This window comes from Rosa chinensis, chromosome 2, assembly GCF_002994745.2.
Source record: "Rosa chinensis cultivar Old Blush chromosome 2, RchiOBHm-V2, whole genome shotgun sequence".
Lineage (NCBI taxonomy): Eukaryota > Viridiplantae > Streptophyta > Magnoliopsida > Rosales > Rosaceae > Rosa > Rosa chinensis.
The window spans coordinates 75990548-76005785 of record NC_037089.1 but is presented as its reverse complement, the minus strand read 5'-3'; the positions used below and the strand labels follow the sequence as shown (position 1 = coordinate 76005785).

General features: G+C 37.2%; 2 protein-coding genes, 1 long non-coding RNA gene and 1 pseudogene across 3 annotated transcripts; 2 read left to right on the top strand and 2 right to left on the bottom strand.

Annotated features, from left to right (window-relative positions):
* Positions 1-616: 616 nt before the first annotated feature.
* Positions 617-7509, bottom strand: LOC112185349 (annotated as a pseudogene).
* Positions 3952-5421, top strand: LOC121051429. Its single transcript, XR_005805693.1, has 3 exons — positions 3952-4343; positions 5168-5248; positions 5393-5421. It is a non-coding gene; the product is annotated as an uncharacterized LOC121051429 (long non-coding RNA).
* A 3235-nt stretch (positions 7510-10744) lies between the features above and the next one.
* Positions 10745-12378, bottom strand: LOC112189557 (peroxidase 27). The gene is made up of 4 exons (XM_024328902.2): positions 12095-12378; positions 11715-11903; positions 11455-11620; positions 10745-11352 (listed from the first exon to the last, which is right to left on the bottom strand). The coding sequence occupies exons 1-4, from the start codon at positions 12371-12373 to the stop codon at positions 10946-10948; spliced, it is 1041 nt and encodes a 346-aa protein (XP_024184670.2). The 5' UTR covers positions 12374-12378; the 3' UTR covers positions 10745-10945.
* A 2096-nt stretch (positions 12379-14474) lies between these two features.
* On the top strand, positions 14475-15233 carry LOC112189556. The gene has a single exon (XM_024328901.2). The coding sequence runs from the start codon at positions 14475-14477 to the stop codon at positions 15231-15233; it is 759 nt and encodes a 252-aa protein (XP_024184669.1).
* The last annotated feature ends 5 nt before the right edge of the window (positions 15234-15238 follow it).

Here is a 15238-nt window from a genome sequence, read left to right as displayed (position 1 = left end):
CTCAGAATATTGTAATGAACAGAATCAGAAAGTTGGCCAACGTATAATAATGAAATTGTCTGTGACCCTTTATTAGCCTTATTTGCCTCTACTAACAGCTCAAGTCTTTATTAATAATGAAGGACTACTATTGCCCAAGGGGAGAATATAATGTGTTTAATGTTTATTATAGTTTATTAACATCTAGCCGATGGCCATAAAAAGGTTGACTGCAGCCAATACACCAGCAGATTTAAGGGTGCTAGCAATGGCAATCGTACTTTTGAAGAGGCTAAATTTAGAACGACTAAGGCGAGCAACAAATAACATTCGATTATAGCAACTGAGCTTTATCTGCCACATAAATGTGGTCGAGCTATTCATATGGTTCGAAAATCTGTTTTTTAATTTGCTCAGAAGGAAATGACCTAAAATGATTTATTTGTGGGAAAATAATTGAATAGTTACAGGAGATGGTAAAGTCTCCTGACTCTCCACTATGGAGTGCAAGATCAAATGAGTAGGCAACCCCAATTTGGCTGCCACTTTTTGGAAACAACAAAACAAGCATTATTACATGATCAATATAGAAACACTTCAAAATCCAACCAGCAGCCGAAACAAAACAAACAAAAAATAAAAACTCTCCATGATCATCAATTAATAAAAGCACATTGCTTCCTAATTTCACCAGCTGAGCCAGTGAGGACTCCAATTTTACCCATCTTCACCATTGATGCAGCAAAATCTTTTAGAAATGTAGATCCATGAGTGGTGGCTTGACGTAACACGTACGCTTTCGTCTCAGTGTCATCGAGAAGAGCAGCATCCACTATGCCAAAAACTGCATCACACTACACTTTTTAGACAACGAAAAAAAAATTTCCGTTGTGTGATCGCTGAAACTGCTTCACACAACAGGTTTAATGAGATTGGCGTTGTATAAGGAGGTCGTACATCAATTTTTTTGGGTCCAAGATTATTGTACAACAGTTTTAAGGATTTTTCTGTTGTCTGAATGTAAAAAAAATTTCCCCCTCACCTTGCTCAAATTTGGGTCGAAATTTGAACTGACCTTGTACAACAGTATAGTTATATCTGTTGTGTGAGAGTAAGTTGCAAAATATTTCCTCCATTCTCCCATTTCCCTCCCATCCAGGCAACAAGAGGAGGCAAATTGAAAATTTAAAAGTTGCATTCAGACAACACATAAGTGAAAAACCATGGTCTGATGCCTCGTACGTGCATCCATCAACTAATGGCTTATCTAGCCATGTGTCCTGGACCACTACACATTCCGACCAACTTGGAAAAAAAAAAAAAGCCCACAAAATCATTCACCTCACAACTACCAACCCTAGACACACTGACTCCAAAACTTCACGGTCAGACTCAGACCCCGACTCTCTCTTTCCAAAACTCCACTGCGACTACCAGCCCGACCCCAACTCTCTCCGACACTGAAGCCCTCGACCCTAAATCCTCCGCCTCCGAAGCCCTCGACCTTAAATCCACTGCCTCCGAAGCCCTCAAGCCTTGAACCCCAACTCTCTGGTACCAATCCGAAGCCCTAAATCCAAGATTTGTCTTCGAATCTGGCAGGCCCTACTCCACCGTTCCGATTCTTGCCTAATCGATTGATCTAGGCGTCTGGCTGAAGTCGGCCGCCTAGGCGGTCCTAGGCGTAGCTGGGCGGTCCTGGCTGGGCGCCGATTAGGCATCCAGGCTGCATTTTTTTTTCTTTTCTTTTGGTCAAATACCCAAATTGGTGAGTCGCTGTCTCGAAGATTAGGGTTCTCCTTCCGCCGCTCGCCATCGCCATCGCCTCTCTTCAGTCTGGGTTCAAATTTCAAAACGCCGAAGTCGCCGTCGCCATTGCCACGCCATCACCATCGCCTATCTTCAGTCTGGGTTCAAATTTCAAAACGACGAAGTCACCATCGCCATTGTCCTCTCTGGCTCTCTCCCTCTCCAGGCTCCAGCACGGTCACACATAGACTGAGCAAGTGAGTCGAATTTCTCATAAATCTCAGTTTCTCTTTCTCACGAATTTCTGGGTTTTCACTTTTCACTCTTGGTTTGCAGTTTGCTCTCTTCGACTCTTCGGTCTCTTCCTGAAGCCGTCAAGCAACAAAGTAGATTCTGGGTTCGACTCTTCAAGCTCGGTGAGTCGCTGATTCTTCAAGGCTCAAGCTCGGTGAGTCGCTGACTCGCTGATTCTTCAATTGAAAGTTTGAAACTATGAATGTTAGAAACTTAGAATGTTTAAGTTGCTGCCTTGCTGTTGCTGGGCATTCCTGTGTTAGATAAGCCTTGATGATGAATGCACTTTAGTTGGATTACAGTGTGTTCGTGGTTTAGCATTCCTGTGTTTGTGGATTACAGTGTGTTCGTGGTTTAGCATTCGTGGATTTGTGAAATTTCGCTCCTGCCTTCGTTTGGTTTCTGATTCAGTTGTGTTTTCTTATATTGCTTTTGCAGGAAGAATTTGCGGATCTTAGAGCCAACGGTTGCGAGCTTCTGGGTATGGTTTTCTCAATTTGATTGATGTTTTTGTTGTTTCTCCTTTTTCCACTGATATTCATATGAAGGTTTCTGATTTCTTGGACAAAGTTAGAGATTTATGGTTAGTTTTTTCTCTATTTGTGGTTTTTTTTTTCCTCTTTTTATGGTTAGTTAGCTATCAGTCACTATCTTTTACTTTTTTTTTCAGTCAAATTACAGATCCAATCCATTGTCAATCCCTTATTTCAATTGAATTCAACTGAGTACCTCTTTAACACGAAGAACTCATGTTTTGAGTGACAAAGAAGAGCTTCAATTTGGTTTATCAATTGAAATTTTCTATAATGATATTGTTTGCTTTCGAAACCAATGATTTATATTCATGAAAAAGATCTTCAATTTCTTGCTCAACTACATCATGTTTTCGAACCCACTGTTTCCTGCTTTCATACTTTGAACTTCCTTCTTGCTCAAGTGCATCATTATCATATTCATGTGTTCTGCTATTCCCCTATCAATTTGATCATCAAAGAATTCTGATATTTACATTTGTTGACACTGTATAGCAAATTAATGCTATTATCAAGAATTTCTACTCACATAATCCAACTAATTTCATTTTCAAAATTACTTTGTGCATCATCAGCTTTGTTTCACAACTGGAAATCACTGAGCAAGAGGAAAATATCAAACAATAGCTTCATCTGTTCACTGTCAAAGATAAATGAAGCTACAGGTAAAGGCTTTTATTCATGAATTTATAACATTTCTATTTACATGTACTCTACAACATATTAATCGTATCAATAGTGTTAATCAATGATAGTTTGAGGTTTAGGCAATAGATTTCATCCTCAGCAATGAATGTTGACATGAATTAGTCACTTGATTTTCTGACCTTCTGTGACATTTGAATCATAAAGGACTCATGAGTTGCCTGAACAAGAAATTCTGACTTTAGCTCAAAATGTTTTAGCTTTCATTTCAGTAATGTTTTTTGTTTAAATGTTTGAGTTCAATGAATATCGACTTAGATATGAAATTCATTTTTTTTTTCATTCACTTTTCAATGAATAACTGAGTATGACAAACAGTTATATTGCACTATCTCAATATAACTGTTTGTCATACTCAGTTATTGCTTACATCATGTATACCAGTGACCTAGCTTAAACTAATTATTTAGGATTGAGTTAAATACATTTTGCATTTTGTATAGGTTTCCGAATATATCTTTGCATTGGCATTGTAAGCTCATCCCATTCACTCATTTGATTTCATTTTTTTATATTTTATATTTTATATTTTTTTATTGTATTGCAATAAATTTGTAATTGGTTTTCTGAGATAGTAAATTAAGAGACACTGATCTTTTCTATTTTGAAGTTATAAGAAAATGAGTGACATTTCTTTTTCCAATGAGTGACATTTTGAAGTTTTCTGAGACCTTCTATTTGTTTTGGTGTAGAGAGAGAGAGAGAAAGAGGGAGGGAGAGAGACTGTGAAAAGAAAAAAGGAGTGATCGATCTAGATTTAGAAAGAAGGAGAAGAGGGATCCGATTCTGGGTTTGTTTTGTGTTGCTCCGGGGAATTTGAAGTTTAGTGATCGTGTTGGAAGGAAGTGTGAAAGGAGAAGAGGTAATCGTCCAGTTCCGGAGGAAGGTTTGGGTTTGTTTTATGAATTTGGATTTAGTTTCTTCTTTTCTGCTTATTGTCTTCTCTGATTGTCCGCTTTTTCTGTAAACAATTTTTTGATGGGTGGTTTATAGGTTGAAAAAGAGTGGGAGCATTTCTCAGTTCGTGTATAGGCGAGGAAATCCAAATTCAAATCACAACCATTAACAAGGGTGAAAATTTGGGTTGTGATTTTGGTTCTTAAACCTGAAATTTTTTTATTGAATTGTTCATAGATTGAATTGGTTTTTTTTATATATTAATGTAGTGTGTGCTTAATCTAGAGGTTGTACATATTGAAGCAGCTATTTCTTTGTTCATTTCTAGGTTCAGAGGTTTGAAGGCAGGTTTGGGCCAATTTTTTTTTATACCAATATGTTTGTAATTAACTGTTATAATTATTGTCTATTGGATTATTGTTTGGAATTGATCAAAGGTCTTTTGCTGTTATTGACTGAGTTGATTGAATGAGTTGCCAGAAAAAGATTGGTAGAATAAGATTAGTGTTTCTGTCTTATTTCGATGAGGTCAAGTTAGATATTCACTGCCCTTTGTTTTTCTCTGCTTTGGGTTATGGTTAGAGGTCCTAAGAATTTTTTTTCTGCAAATATGGTTGGTTAAAGTGGCTACTGTGGGATTGGTATTGTGAGAAGTGGGTACACAGGGTCTTCTTTGTTTATTAGAAGAACTAGCACACTACTTGGGAGCTCATCTTTGTTTATTAGATTGGGCCTTTAATTCGAGTAGTTTGGCTGCTAGATCTTCAATATTTTGTTACCTCCACCAGAAATAAAGGACAAGAAAGTCTGAAAGGAGTTTAAATATGTAATTCAATAGCAGATATGTGAATCTCAAATTTCTGTATATGAGTGTTATCTTCTATCAAATCTGCAGTTTTGATGTTTAATTAATTGTGATTAAAAGAATGCTTTGTCAATGTATTTGAAAATATATGTTAAAGTGTTAGCATTGAATTTCTTAACTTCTCTGTTGTGTGCAATGTTGGCAGCTGAGCATTGAATTTGTATGTTGTCGAAAGTCTAGCTATGCCTCTGAAAAGTGAAAACCAACCATTACTTCAATGTACAAGGTTTATATATATGTTTACTGATTTGGCTTTTCATTAAATTTTATATGGATTATTTACTTGAGATCAAATTTTACTCCCTGATCATGCCCCTTGTTATTCGCAAAATGATTAACTAATTCTTTTGATATAATAAACTGATTTCAGTGGGAGAGGAGAGGCAGCAACCAATACACCCAAGCGGATATTGATCAAGTGCGAAATGAGTGGGGGAAGTTTGTTGTCAACAAATATGTGCATGAGCCATGAAGTAGCGCGCTTGTTGCTGGTCCATTTTTGCTAAGGAAAGCATCTTTTTTTGTGCTTCTCTGCTGGTACATTGTCATGCACCATGTGTTGCATGTTTTGGAACAATCGATATATATGTATTAGCTTTTTGATGTCCCAAGTAGATGGGCATGAACTAGAATGTTTTTATTGTTTAAAATGTTATGTTCAATGATTAGTGGTTTGCAATGTTTATATTTGATGGTTTGCAATATTTATATTTGGTATGTAAATGGATCAAATGCACAATTTAATTCAGGAATGAGATATATGTTCAAATAATCAGACAACAGAACATATATAGTGATAACTGCCTGTTGTCTGAATGGCCAAAAATGAGGACAAATCACACTACAATCATTCATATCACACATCGGTTTTTAACAAATCACTGTCTTCTAATCTACACTCACACAACAGAAGCAATTAAACTCTGTTGTCGCAAAGTTAATCAGACAACGGAATAAATTAAATTATGTTGTCCCAAAGTTAATCAGACAACAGATATAGTCCAAGAACTGAAGTTTGAATATCAGTCAGACAACACACAAAATAAAAGTCTGTTGTCTGAGAAGCTCAACATACAACAGCTTCAACACTAGCACTGTTGTCTGAAGGCAGCGCCGCAACTGCCGCGCAGCTGCGCTTGGCATCTGCCGAGCCACCTGCCGAGCCATCTGCCGAGTATCACACAACATGTTTAACACATACACGTTGTCTGTATGTTTCTCAGACAACTGTGTTCCACCGTTGTCTGATTTTTCATCAGACAGCGGTCACCTCTACAACGGTAGCACTCCAAATCAGACAACAGTTTCTGTCTGTCGTCTGATACCACTTTTGGCATAGTGATCAGATTGGAAAAGCCCTCTTCTTTTAGAGACTACAGTGTAGTAATCTTCATCAAACGTCTTGAAGCTTCCGGGGTCCATCGCCAAAATGGTGGTAGTGATATCTCCTGGTTTGCATTTGATCTTCAACTGTGCAATGTAATTTTTGTCCAAACTCGGGTCTGTATCACCGCGGCCAGTGAAGTTGTACAATCGATTTGTGACGGGTCCACAGTGAGATGTTCCAATTGTATGCCCTCCTGATTAAGACCAAATCAGATAAGCTCAAATAAATTAGAGTTTCTTGAAACAAAAGCAAGCGACAAAGTGCAACACACACACACACACATATATATATAATCTACCTGATAGAACCGCAAGGTCTTTAACACTTAAACCCTTTCCGCTAAACATTGCTTTTAGCTGAGTAATGTTGGCAAATGGAGGAGGTAAGTTTCTTGCGGCCTCTGAGGCTAAGGACACTCTCCCATCTCTACGTCCTGTTGGAACTTGCCAAAATGCACCATGATGAAGCTGAAACAAAATACTCATTCAATAAATCCCAATACTGCAAGAAATCATCAATAAATTGAGATTGAATTATGTGGATGAAAAAGTTCTAATTTGTCTTACAAATCCTACTGCATCACGTGCTACCAACGCCAAGATATCTGCACAGGAAACAATGCCGGGACACTTCTTTTCTACGTACTGCAGATTTTACAGCGTCAATGACATGGAACCCTCTCAAGCTCAGGTTGGCGGTATTTGCTTTCTCTGCTTGATTGCTTGCTGTTGAATTAATTAGCACAGAGCCATCACATCCCTGCATGCAAACAAAAAATTCAGTAGGAACATGCAACTTTTTAATCGATTAAAAGCTAGTCCTTAGTGATTGATTGTTGAACACGTACCCTAACAAAGCAATCATGAAAATGCATCCTCAATAAAGGAGCAGCAAGTGTTGGTGCCCGAGATATGTACTGATTAGTAGTCGCTGCAACAATGGCCTCCAGATTTGGGCATGTTTTATGGTAGAACCGAACTTTCAAGTTCTGCGCATAGCTCAAGTTGAAAGCCAACAGAAAAAGCAAGACAAAAACTGAGAGAAGCTTTTGATGAATAGCCATTGTCTTTAGAGAGACGAATGGACCAACTTACAAGCTAATGAGACACTGTGAGACTCATGCAAATCTGGATTTTATAGCCATGTTATTTGTCATGACCTTACTGTCAGAGAGTTATTTATGAACTTAAAACTCTTAAATTATTTTTGAAATGAAAATAAATTGAACGAAAGAGTTGACAAAGCTGCATATCTTTTATTTATTTATTTTTTTTATATTTTTTTATGGAAATAGGTCAGCATTTTCATTAAAATTCAGCAAGCAGTACAAAAACGAAACACCCCTATGAGGTTGAAAGAAAGAATCGTTCATTAGAACCTCATGAAACCCTATTCTAGAAGAATAACATCCCAAGCAATTCCGACTACACTCACCTTTTAGGAAATCCACACACCATTATTTTAACAAAAACCTAGAAACCTCGAAGTTCACATAAAATGGTTCCAACTAAGGCTCGATCTGGTTTTTGCGACCCAAACAAAAATTAAACAGTACTATGGGCCATAGAGACCCAATTCATCCAGCCCCATAGCAGAAGGGTAATCCAGCCCACAGACCAAATCAAGGCCCATGCAGCCCATCCACTCCAAATGCAGGCCCAAAGAGTAGGGTAAACCAAAGCCCTAACCCAATGAGCCCACACATATCTTTCCAGCCACGATCCATCAGCCACGATCCATCAGCCACGCCGCCGCCACCGACACTCGCCGTCAGAGCCTCCACTTCAGCAGCCCCGTGGTTTCCTCACAAAATCTATCGAACACAATCCACAGCAGTTCCTCGGCTTGAACCTGTTCTCGATCTAGCATAGCCCCCGGGATCACTCACCACACCCACAGAGATTGCTCGATCACTGCCATCCATCACTTCCAAAATGTCCCCGTTCGGATCTGAACCTAGATTTCCTCGACCCCAGCCATCAACCAGTTCCCATCGGACCTCGCCCAGAGTGAAAGGCCCAGTGCCGCTTGACACCGACGAGAGAAAATTTCGAGTCTTCGCAGCCAATCGGACCGCCATCATGGGGCACTGATGAAACCATTCGTCGTCGCCACCAAGTAGAAGAGAAGAAAGAGGCGAGCCGCCACCCATCCAGCCCCAAGTAACCGAGCCACTGCGTAGCTGGAAAACCTCTCTGCCGAGAGTCAATAGATTTGCAGTATCGCCGCCTCCAATCAAGGCAGGTTGCGGCCTTAGGTTTTTTCTCTCTAGAGAAAGAGAGAGCATCACAATGAGAAGATATCAAAATACGTGGGAGTTAGTTTACAAAGCTGCATATCTTGATACAACTGATCGATATATACGATAATGATAGTAAATGCTAGTATAGTGCATAAAAGAAAACGAAGACTAAAATAGCTGCATATACGACCCATTTTCTAGGCAATAATGCCCCTCTTCTAGTTTATTGCCATCAACAGAAATAGAAACTTTGAGTTATACATAAAGGGGCCGGAAATAGAATAAACTCAGTTTCACGATGTGCAAATTCCCTGGTTCTAGGTTTATGTTTTCCTAACATATGATTCTAAAATACAATGTATAGATAATAGATGTTGAACCACATCGGTGTTCAATGTATCAATAATTATAAAATTAGAGGCCAATTCAATACCAAAACTAAATCAAATGGATGTTAGTATCAAACACCAACGGTAGAAAAATTCTATATTATTTCACTCTGCATATAGCTTTAGTCCTCACCTTGCAAAAAAGAAATTTAAAACTCTAGAAAAATGAAAATTACAATTAACGAATTCCTTGTAAGAAGTTTATGAACTTTTAAGCATTACATGCATGATTGCTTGAAAGAGAAGCGAACCCCTCGATCGGGAGGTAATGAAAAATCGAATTAACAGAAACAAAAGTCAATTGAAAGTATTAAGGTTTTTTCGCATCTTCACAACTGGATTGCCAGCACAGTACTATATATTAACAAAATCAAAGTAAAAACTTTATAGTTAGATATATGTGTTGACCTTAGCCAAGTAACATGCATGCTAGCTCGATCATGCATACTGAGGAATGATGATTGATGTATTAAGTTCAACAGTACAATCAATTTGCATTTAACATTTTTCCCACTAAGTCAATGAATCTGAGGACATAAATCAAACAGATATACTAAAGTTATATTTTTTTCACGATGTGTCATGTGCTAACAAGTAACAATATATTACTTAGCAAATTGAACTGACAATGATGCCTTCGATCTGGAGGATAAGATAACAGATCAAATTAAATAAGGATACCTGAAGTAACAAGAAATAGGTTGCTTATTCATGCACCATGTGCCGTTTATAGTACACCATGATCGAGTCTTAAGACGTTAGGAAACTGAAGATCAACTATTGAGACATTTTCAAAAACCCAAATCCATTTGTCTTTCTGAGTTATTAATTAAACTGAGAGAATATCAAGATGTTAAATACTTGTTGTTCTCAAGATCATGCTACATAGCAAAACTTCAATGTCGAAATACTTTTTGGACACACCCACGACTGATTTTTTTATATTTTTTTTTTAGTAAAAATTGATTTCAGTACGTAATGCAACACAAGCAACATTTTTCCAAGGATAAAAGATTTTTTTTTTTTCAAGGATAAAAGTTGATCATATAACATGTTATCTAGGATAGTCTCCTTGATCTTGTCTTCACATTCAATTTACAGAAGTTGTTATGCGGAATAAGTATCAGACACGTATTGAATATGTCGACATTTCTATACCAATTAAAATATTTTGGTCCGATTTTAAACATTAACCATATATATAAAGTAAAAAGAAAAAGGATATCCACAAAGAAACCGAGAAAGTCCCAATATGGAGGAGGAGACAGTTGTCAAGGTGGTGAGATTATAAGGTAACAATAGCCATTCATGAATAATTGAAAGGCGTATAATCGACTGCAACTTCCTCGAACAAATAATAATTTTTTTTTAAACTCCACCCCATCTTTGATGGGACTCGAACACATTTATATAGAGTCACTGCCTTATCACCCCATCAAACACAGGATTCAAATTTACTCACCACCAATACTTTGGTGGTGATACCACCACTCTATAAAACTGTCATGTGTTATAAAACATAATTATAGTTAATCATAATGTTTTATTAAACAAATAAATTTTAAGTATTAAATTAATTCTACATGACGTGACAAGTTTTAATTAAGTGGTGATATCACCGCAAAATAAAAATGGTGAGCAAATTTGAATCCTCAAACTGGAAATTATTCTATGCACCGACGGTGTAAGTGACCAACAAACATATGCAACCAACAAACAACAAATTGTTACATCATCAAACAAACAACTTACACTTGGCGAATTCAATAATCTCTCTCCCCAAACATATGCAACCAACAAACAACAAATTGTTACATCATCAAGCAAACAACTTACACTTGGCAAATTCAATCACCAGTAGGAAAAAAAAACAAAAAACAAAAAAACAGACGAATAAACTTATCATCAATTAATAAAAGCACATTGCTTCCTTATTTCACCATTTTTTCCAGTGAGGACTCCAATGTTACCCATTTTCACCATCGATGCAGCAAAATCTTTTGCAAAGGTCAATCCATGAGTGATGGCTTGGGTTGTCACATAGGCTTTCGTCTCCATATCATCAAGAAGAGCTGAATCAGATTGGAAAAGTCCTCTTCTTTTGGTCACTAGAGTGTAGTAATCTTCATCAAATGTTTTGAAGCTTCCAGGGTCCATCTCAACAAGTGTGTTGGCATCCCCCGGCTTACATTTGATCTTCAACTGAGCTACGTAATTCTGGTCCAATTTGGGGTCTGTGTCACCTTTACCGGTGAAATTGTATATACGATTAGAGAATGATGAGCAGTGAGATGTCCCAATGGTGTGTCCTCCTAATTAGAATCAAAGGAGCTCGAGTTAATTTAAGTTTTTTCTTTGAAGCATTAAAAAACAGAGAGAATAAAAGATGTTAAACAAAATATATTGATCACTACCTGATAGGACCACTAGGTCTTTAACAGATAGACCCTTTGAAGCAAACATTCCTTTGAGCTGAGCTATGTTAGCAAAAGGAGGTGGTAAGTTTGTCAAGGCCTCCGAGGCTATAGACACTCTTCCATCTCTTCGTCCTGTAGGAACTTCCCAAAATGGACCATGAAGCTAGAAGAAAAATAAATGGCTATTTTAGTTTCTTGTTAATTAACATTCTGAAAAAAAAAAAATTTGAATTATGTGGATGAACATGTTTTGGTACCATTAATACTGCGTCGCGAGCTACTAGGGCCAAGATATCAGCACAAGAAACAACACCAGGGCACTTCTTTTCTACTGCAGATTTTACAGCATCTATGACTTGGAACCCTCTTAAGCTTAGGTTGGGGATTGCATCTCTCTCAGCTTGTTTGTTTGCTGTTGATTTCAATAGCACAGAACCATCACAACCCTGCAAAATTAACCAAAATTTAATAAGCAGGAACTCCTCGAAATGAATTTAGTACTTAATAATTGAATGTCATGCAACAAATATAAAATACAATGGTACTTCTAATGGTGTTTGGTGCATTGTAAATAGTCTTTAATCCTACTTATTTGTGTATGCAAGACAAAAACTAATGCATCCAATTAATTACATACCCTAACAAAACAATCATGGAAATGCATTCTTAACAAAGGAGCAGCAAGAGTTGGTGCCCGAGATATGTAGTTATAAGTAGTCGCATGGACAATAGCCTCTAAATTTGGACAGGTTTTCCGGTAGAACCCAACTTGCAGTGCATAGGTAGTGGAGTCCAAGGCAAACAGAACAAGCAGGAGTTGAAGTGAAAAAACTGAGACAAGCTTTTGGATATGAGCCATTGTCTTTAGAAAGACGTAACGAACAATTAAGAAGTGAGATATGATGCTATGAGACATATGTCTGGGTTTTATAGCGATTCTAAGGCCTTTGAATTTGTCATCAACAAATTGTCGCATAGTATTTTATGAGTTTTGTTTATAGATCTTGAAACGATAAGACATGTAGCAAACTAGTTGACAGCTCCCTATATCAAAATATAATAAGAATGGTGATAAAGATGAGAAAATATACTCGAGTTATATATATACATATAAAGAAGAATAAGCTCTACGAATCCAGTTTCTAAGAAAATACGCATTTCCAATTGCTGTCAGTTCATCATCCAAAAATTCTCATTATTAAAACTTAGATTTCCTGAAATAGTAAAGCCTCTTAAGAAATGAGTACGTACAAAATTTATGAAACTTTGGGTTTGTTTCTCAACTTATTTAGCCTTTAAATTGCCCCATACATGTGTTTCACTTTTATCCTATCACTTGTGTGCAACAGAAATTTAACAGTTAACAGAAACACCATAAAACTCCAACATCAGAAGCTTCAAAAGATAAAAGTTGAGGTAACTATTTGAGAAAAGAACAAGAGAAACAGAGTGGCAATGTGAACAATAGGGGATTGGGGGAGTAAGAAAAGTCGAACCAAATGTGTTTGGTGAAATAGAGAAGTGCATTGCAGGAAGCAATTGAAAGAATTAAGAACTCTCAACTTGATTTCCAGTACAACATTATATGATATCAAAACCAGATCAAAAAGCATTTAGCTAAAAGACATGTTGACCTTAACCCCCTATATAACATGCATGCTCGTCTGAACAAATGAGTTTCAAAATTTAATAAAATAATTTGCATTCAACATTAATTGAAATTATTTTATGACAACACTCATTAAACACAGATATTATAGTAATGATCATTAGGGAATGGATGCTCCTTGTGGTACGTGAAAAGACAATTGCCTTGTGGAGGATAAAATAACGTCCAACATAATATTAGGTCTTACATTTTCATCACCGATATAGTATGCAAGTCCTTCATCAATCAAGATGACTAAACTACCTACTTAATTGGTCACCACTTATACTTACATTAATGACATGAGGAAACTTCCAGTTCCATTCCTGGGAATATGATATTTGTGCAGAGCCAGTATACTATTCCAATTGGTTCAAGGTAAGCAGCTGAAGCTTGAATCTGAAAACCAAGTCAAAGACCTACAAAATATTGGCAGGCATTAACAGAATGAAACTTGCAAGATATATACAGCCTAGCAATATTCTCAACGACATCCATTGTTTCTGAAATGGGAAACTGAGATGTATAGTATTGTTTCGACCGAGTCTCAGAATTTGGTAACAGGTGCCAAAGATGACTATTACGCAAACACAGACTACGACTTTTAGCTCATCACTAAAATATATGAAGGTGGTTAATGATTGGTCAGCTCCAGCCAACTATGCAGCCTCCAGATCACAAAACTGCGTTACAGACATGTTTAACTCACTTGAATCTACGGAACTACTTGTAAGTCAGTGTCAGTTGTGTCAATTTATTACTAACAATGTTCAATCCCCCCTCTATATGACAAAGAAAAGAAAAGAAAAATTATTATTCTACCATAGTAACATAACAAATACATGTCAGAGTCTGCTCAATATTTTTTTTTTCTTTTTTCTATTATAGGATTCACAGGTTCCTATCAGACTGCCAAAAAAACAAAATCTTGGCTCAATGGTAGCATCATCTGTCCAGAGTCTGGTTAACAATTTTGACAGCGGTTACTAATCTTTGAATCCTGCCAATCATCTTCCTAAGCTCTGCTACCAAACAACAGTGTATCCTTCATGACTAATAATGCACATTATCAGAGTTGAAAATGCATTCCAAATGAATTCCACATACAAATGGTATGATGAGAATACTCATATGTTTTACATGACTCCGAGATCTATATTTGATCCCTCAACTTTGAATTTAAAAACCGGTCTGTTCCAGCCACTACAAGGAGAAATGAGTTTCAAGCCAATTTCATGTTTGACTGAAAAAAAAGAAAAGAATTACATGAAAGCAAAAACCCATCTTTACCTCCAGTGTTCTTATTCTTAGGTGCTTTCATAGCCTTACAGAGCAAGCAGAACCCTAAAAGCCACTTATCAGTGACACAATGAGAGTCATCATTATTGATACCTGGGGACATGAATTCACCATTGAGGTGGGTCTGAAAGAACCTGTTCTTGAAATCAAAAGGAAGGTGGAACAACTCTTGGGCATCCCAGCAGCTTCACAAACCCTTGCAGTATCTGAATGGGAGTTAGAAGATGGACTAGACATGGAAGACTATCCAATCGTCACTGAAGGTACGAAAATTGACCTCACCATCAAATGCATGGAACCTCATGTAAGCCAGTCCACTCAGATTCAGATTATCGTAAAATCTTCAGCAACACAGCATCAGTTAGAGGTATTCAGAACAGAGACAGTTGGTAGCCTAAAAGAAAAAATCCACATTATTGACGGTACACCGATCAAAAGAATGTCACTCTTCTTTTCTGGAATTGAGTTGGAAGAAGATTTTCGCAAATTAAGTGAGTATGGGATATGTGAATTTTCTGAGATCGCTTTGCTCCTCAAGACCATGAATTGTCTAAAAGACGTCCCTCCGTCCAGAAGATTGAGTATAGTGGTACAAACTTCGTCGAGTTTACTTAATTCAGCAAGTATTCCTTTGAAAATGGAGGATTCAAGCACAGTTAATGACTTGAGGCAGTTGCTTTTGAGCAGTAAATTTATTCCTGCTGATGATTATTTGTTCATACACAAGCAAAGGACCATGCGTGACAATTGTAGCCTCAAGTGGCATGGTGTAGAAGATGGAGATTCTATATATGTATTTAAAGGGACTGTCTATCGCAGTGGATACTAACACTC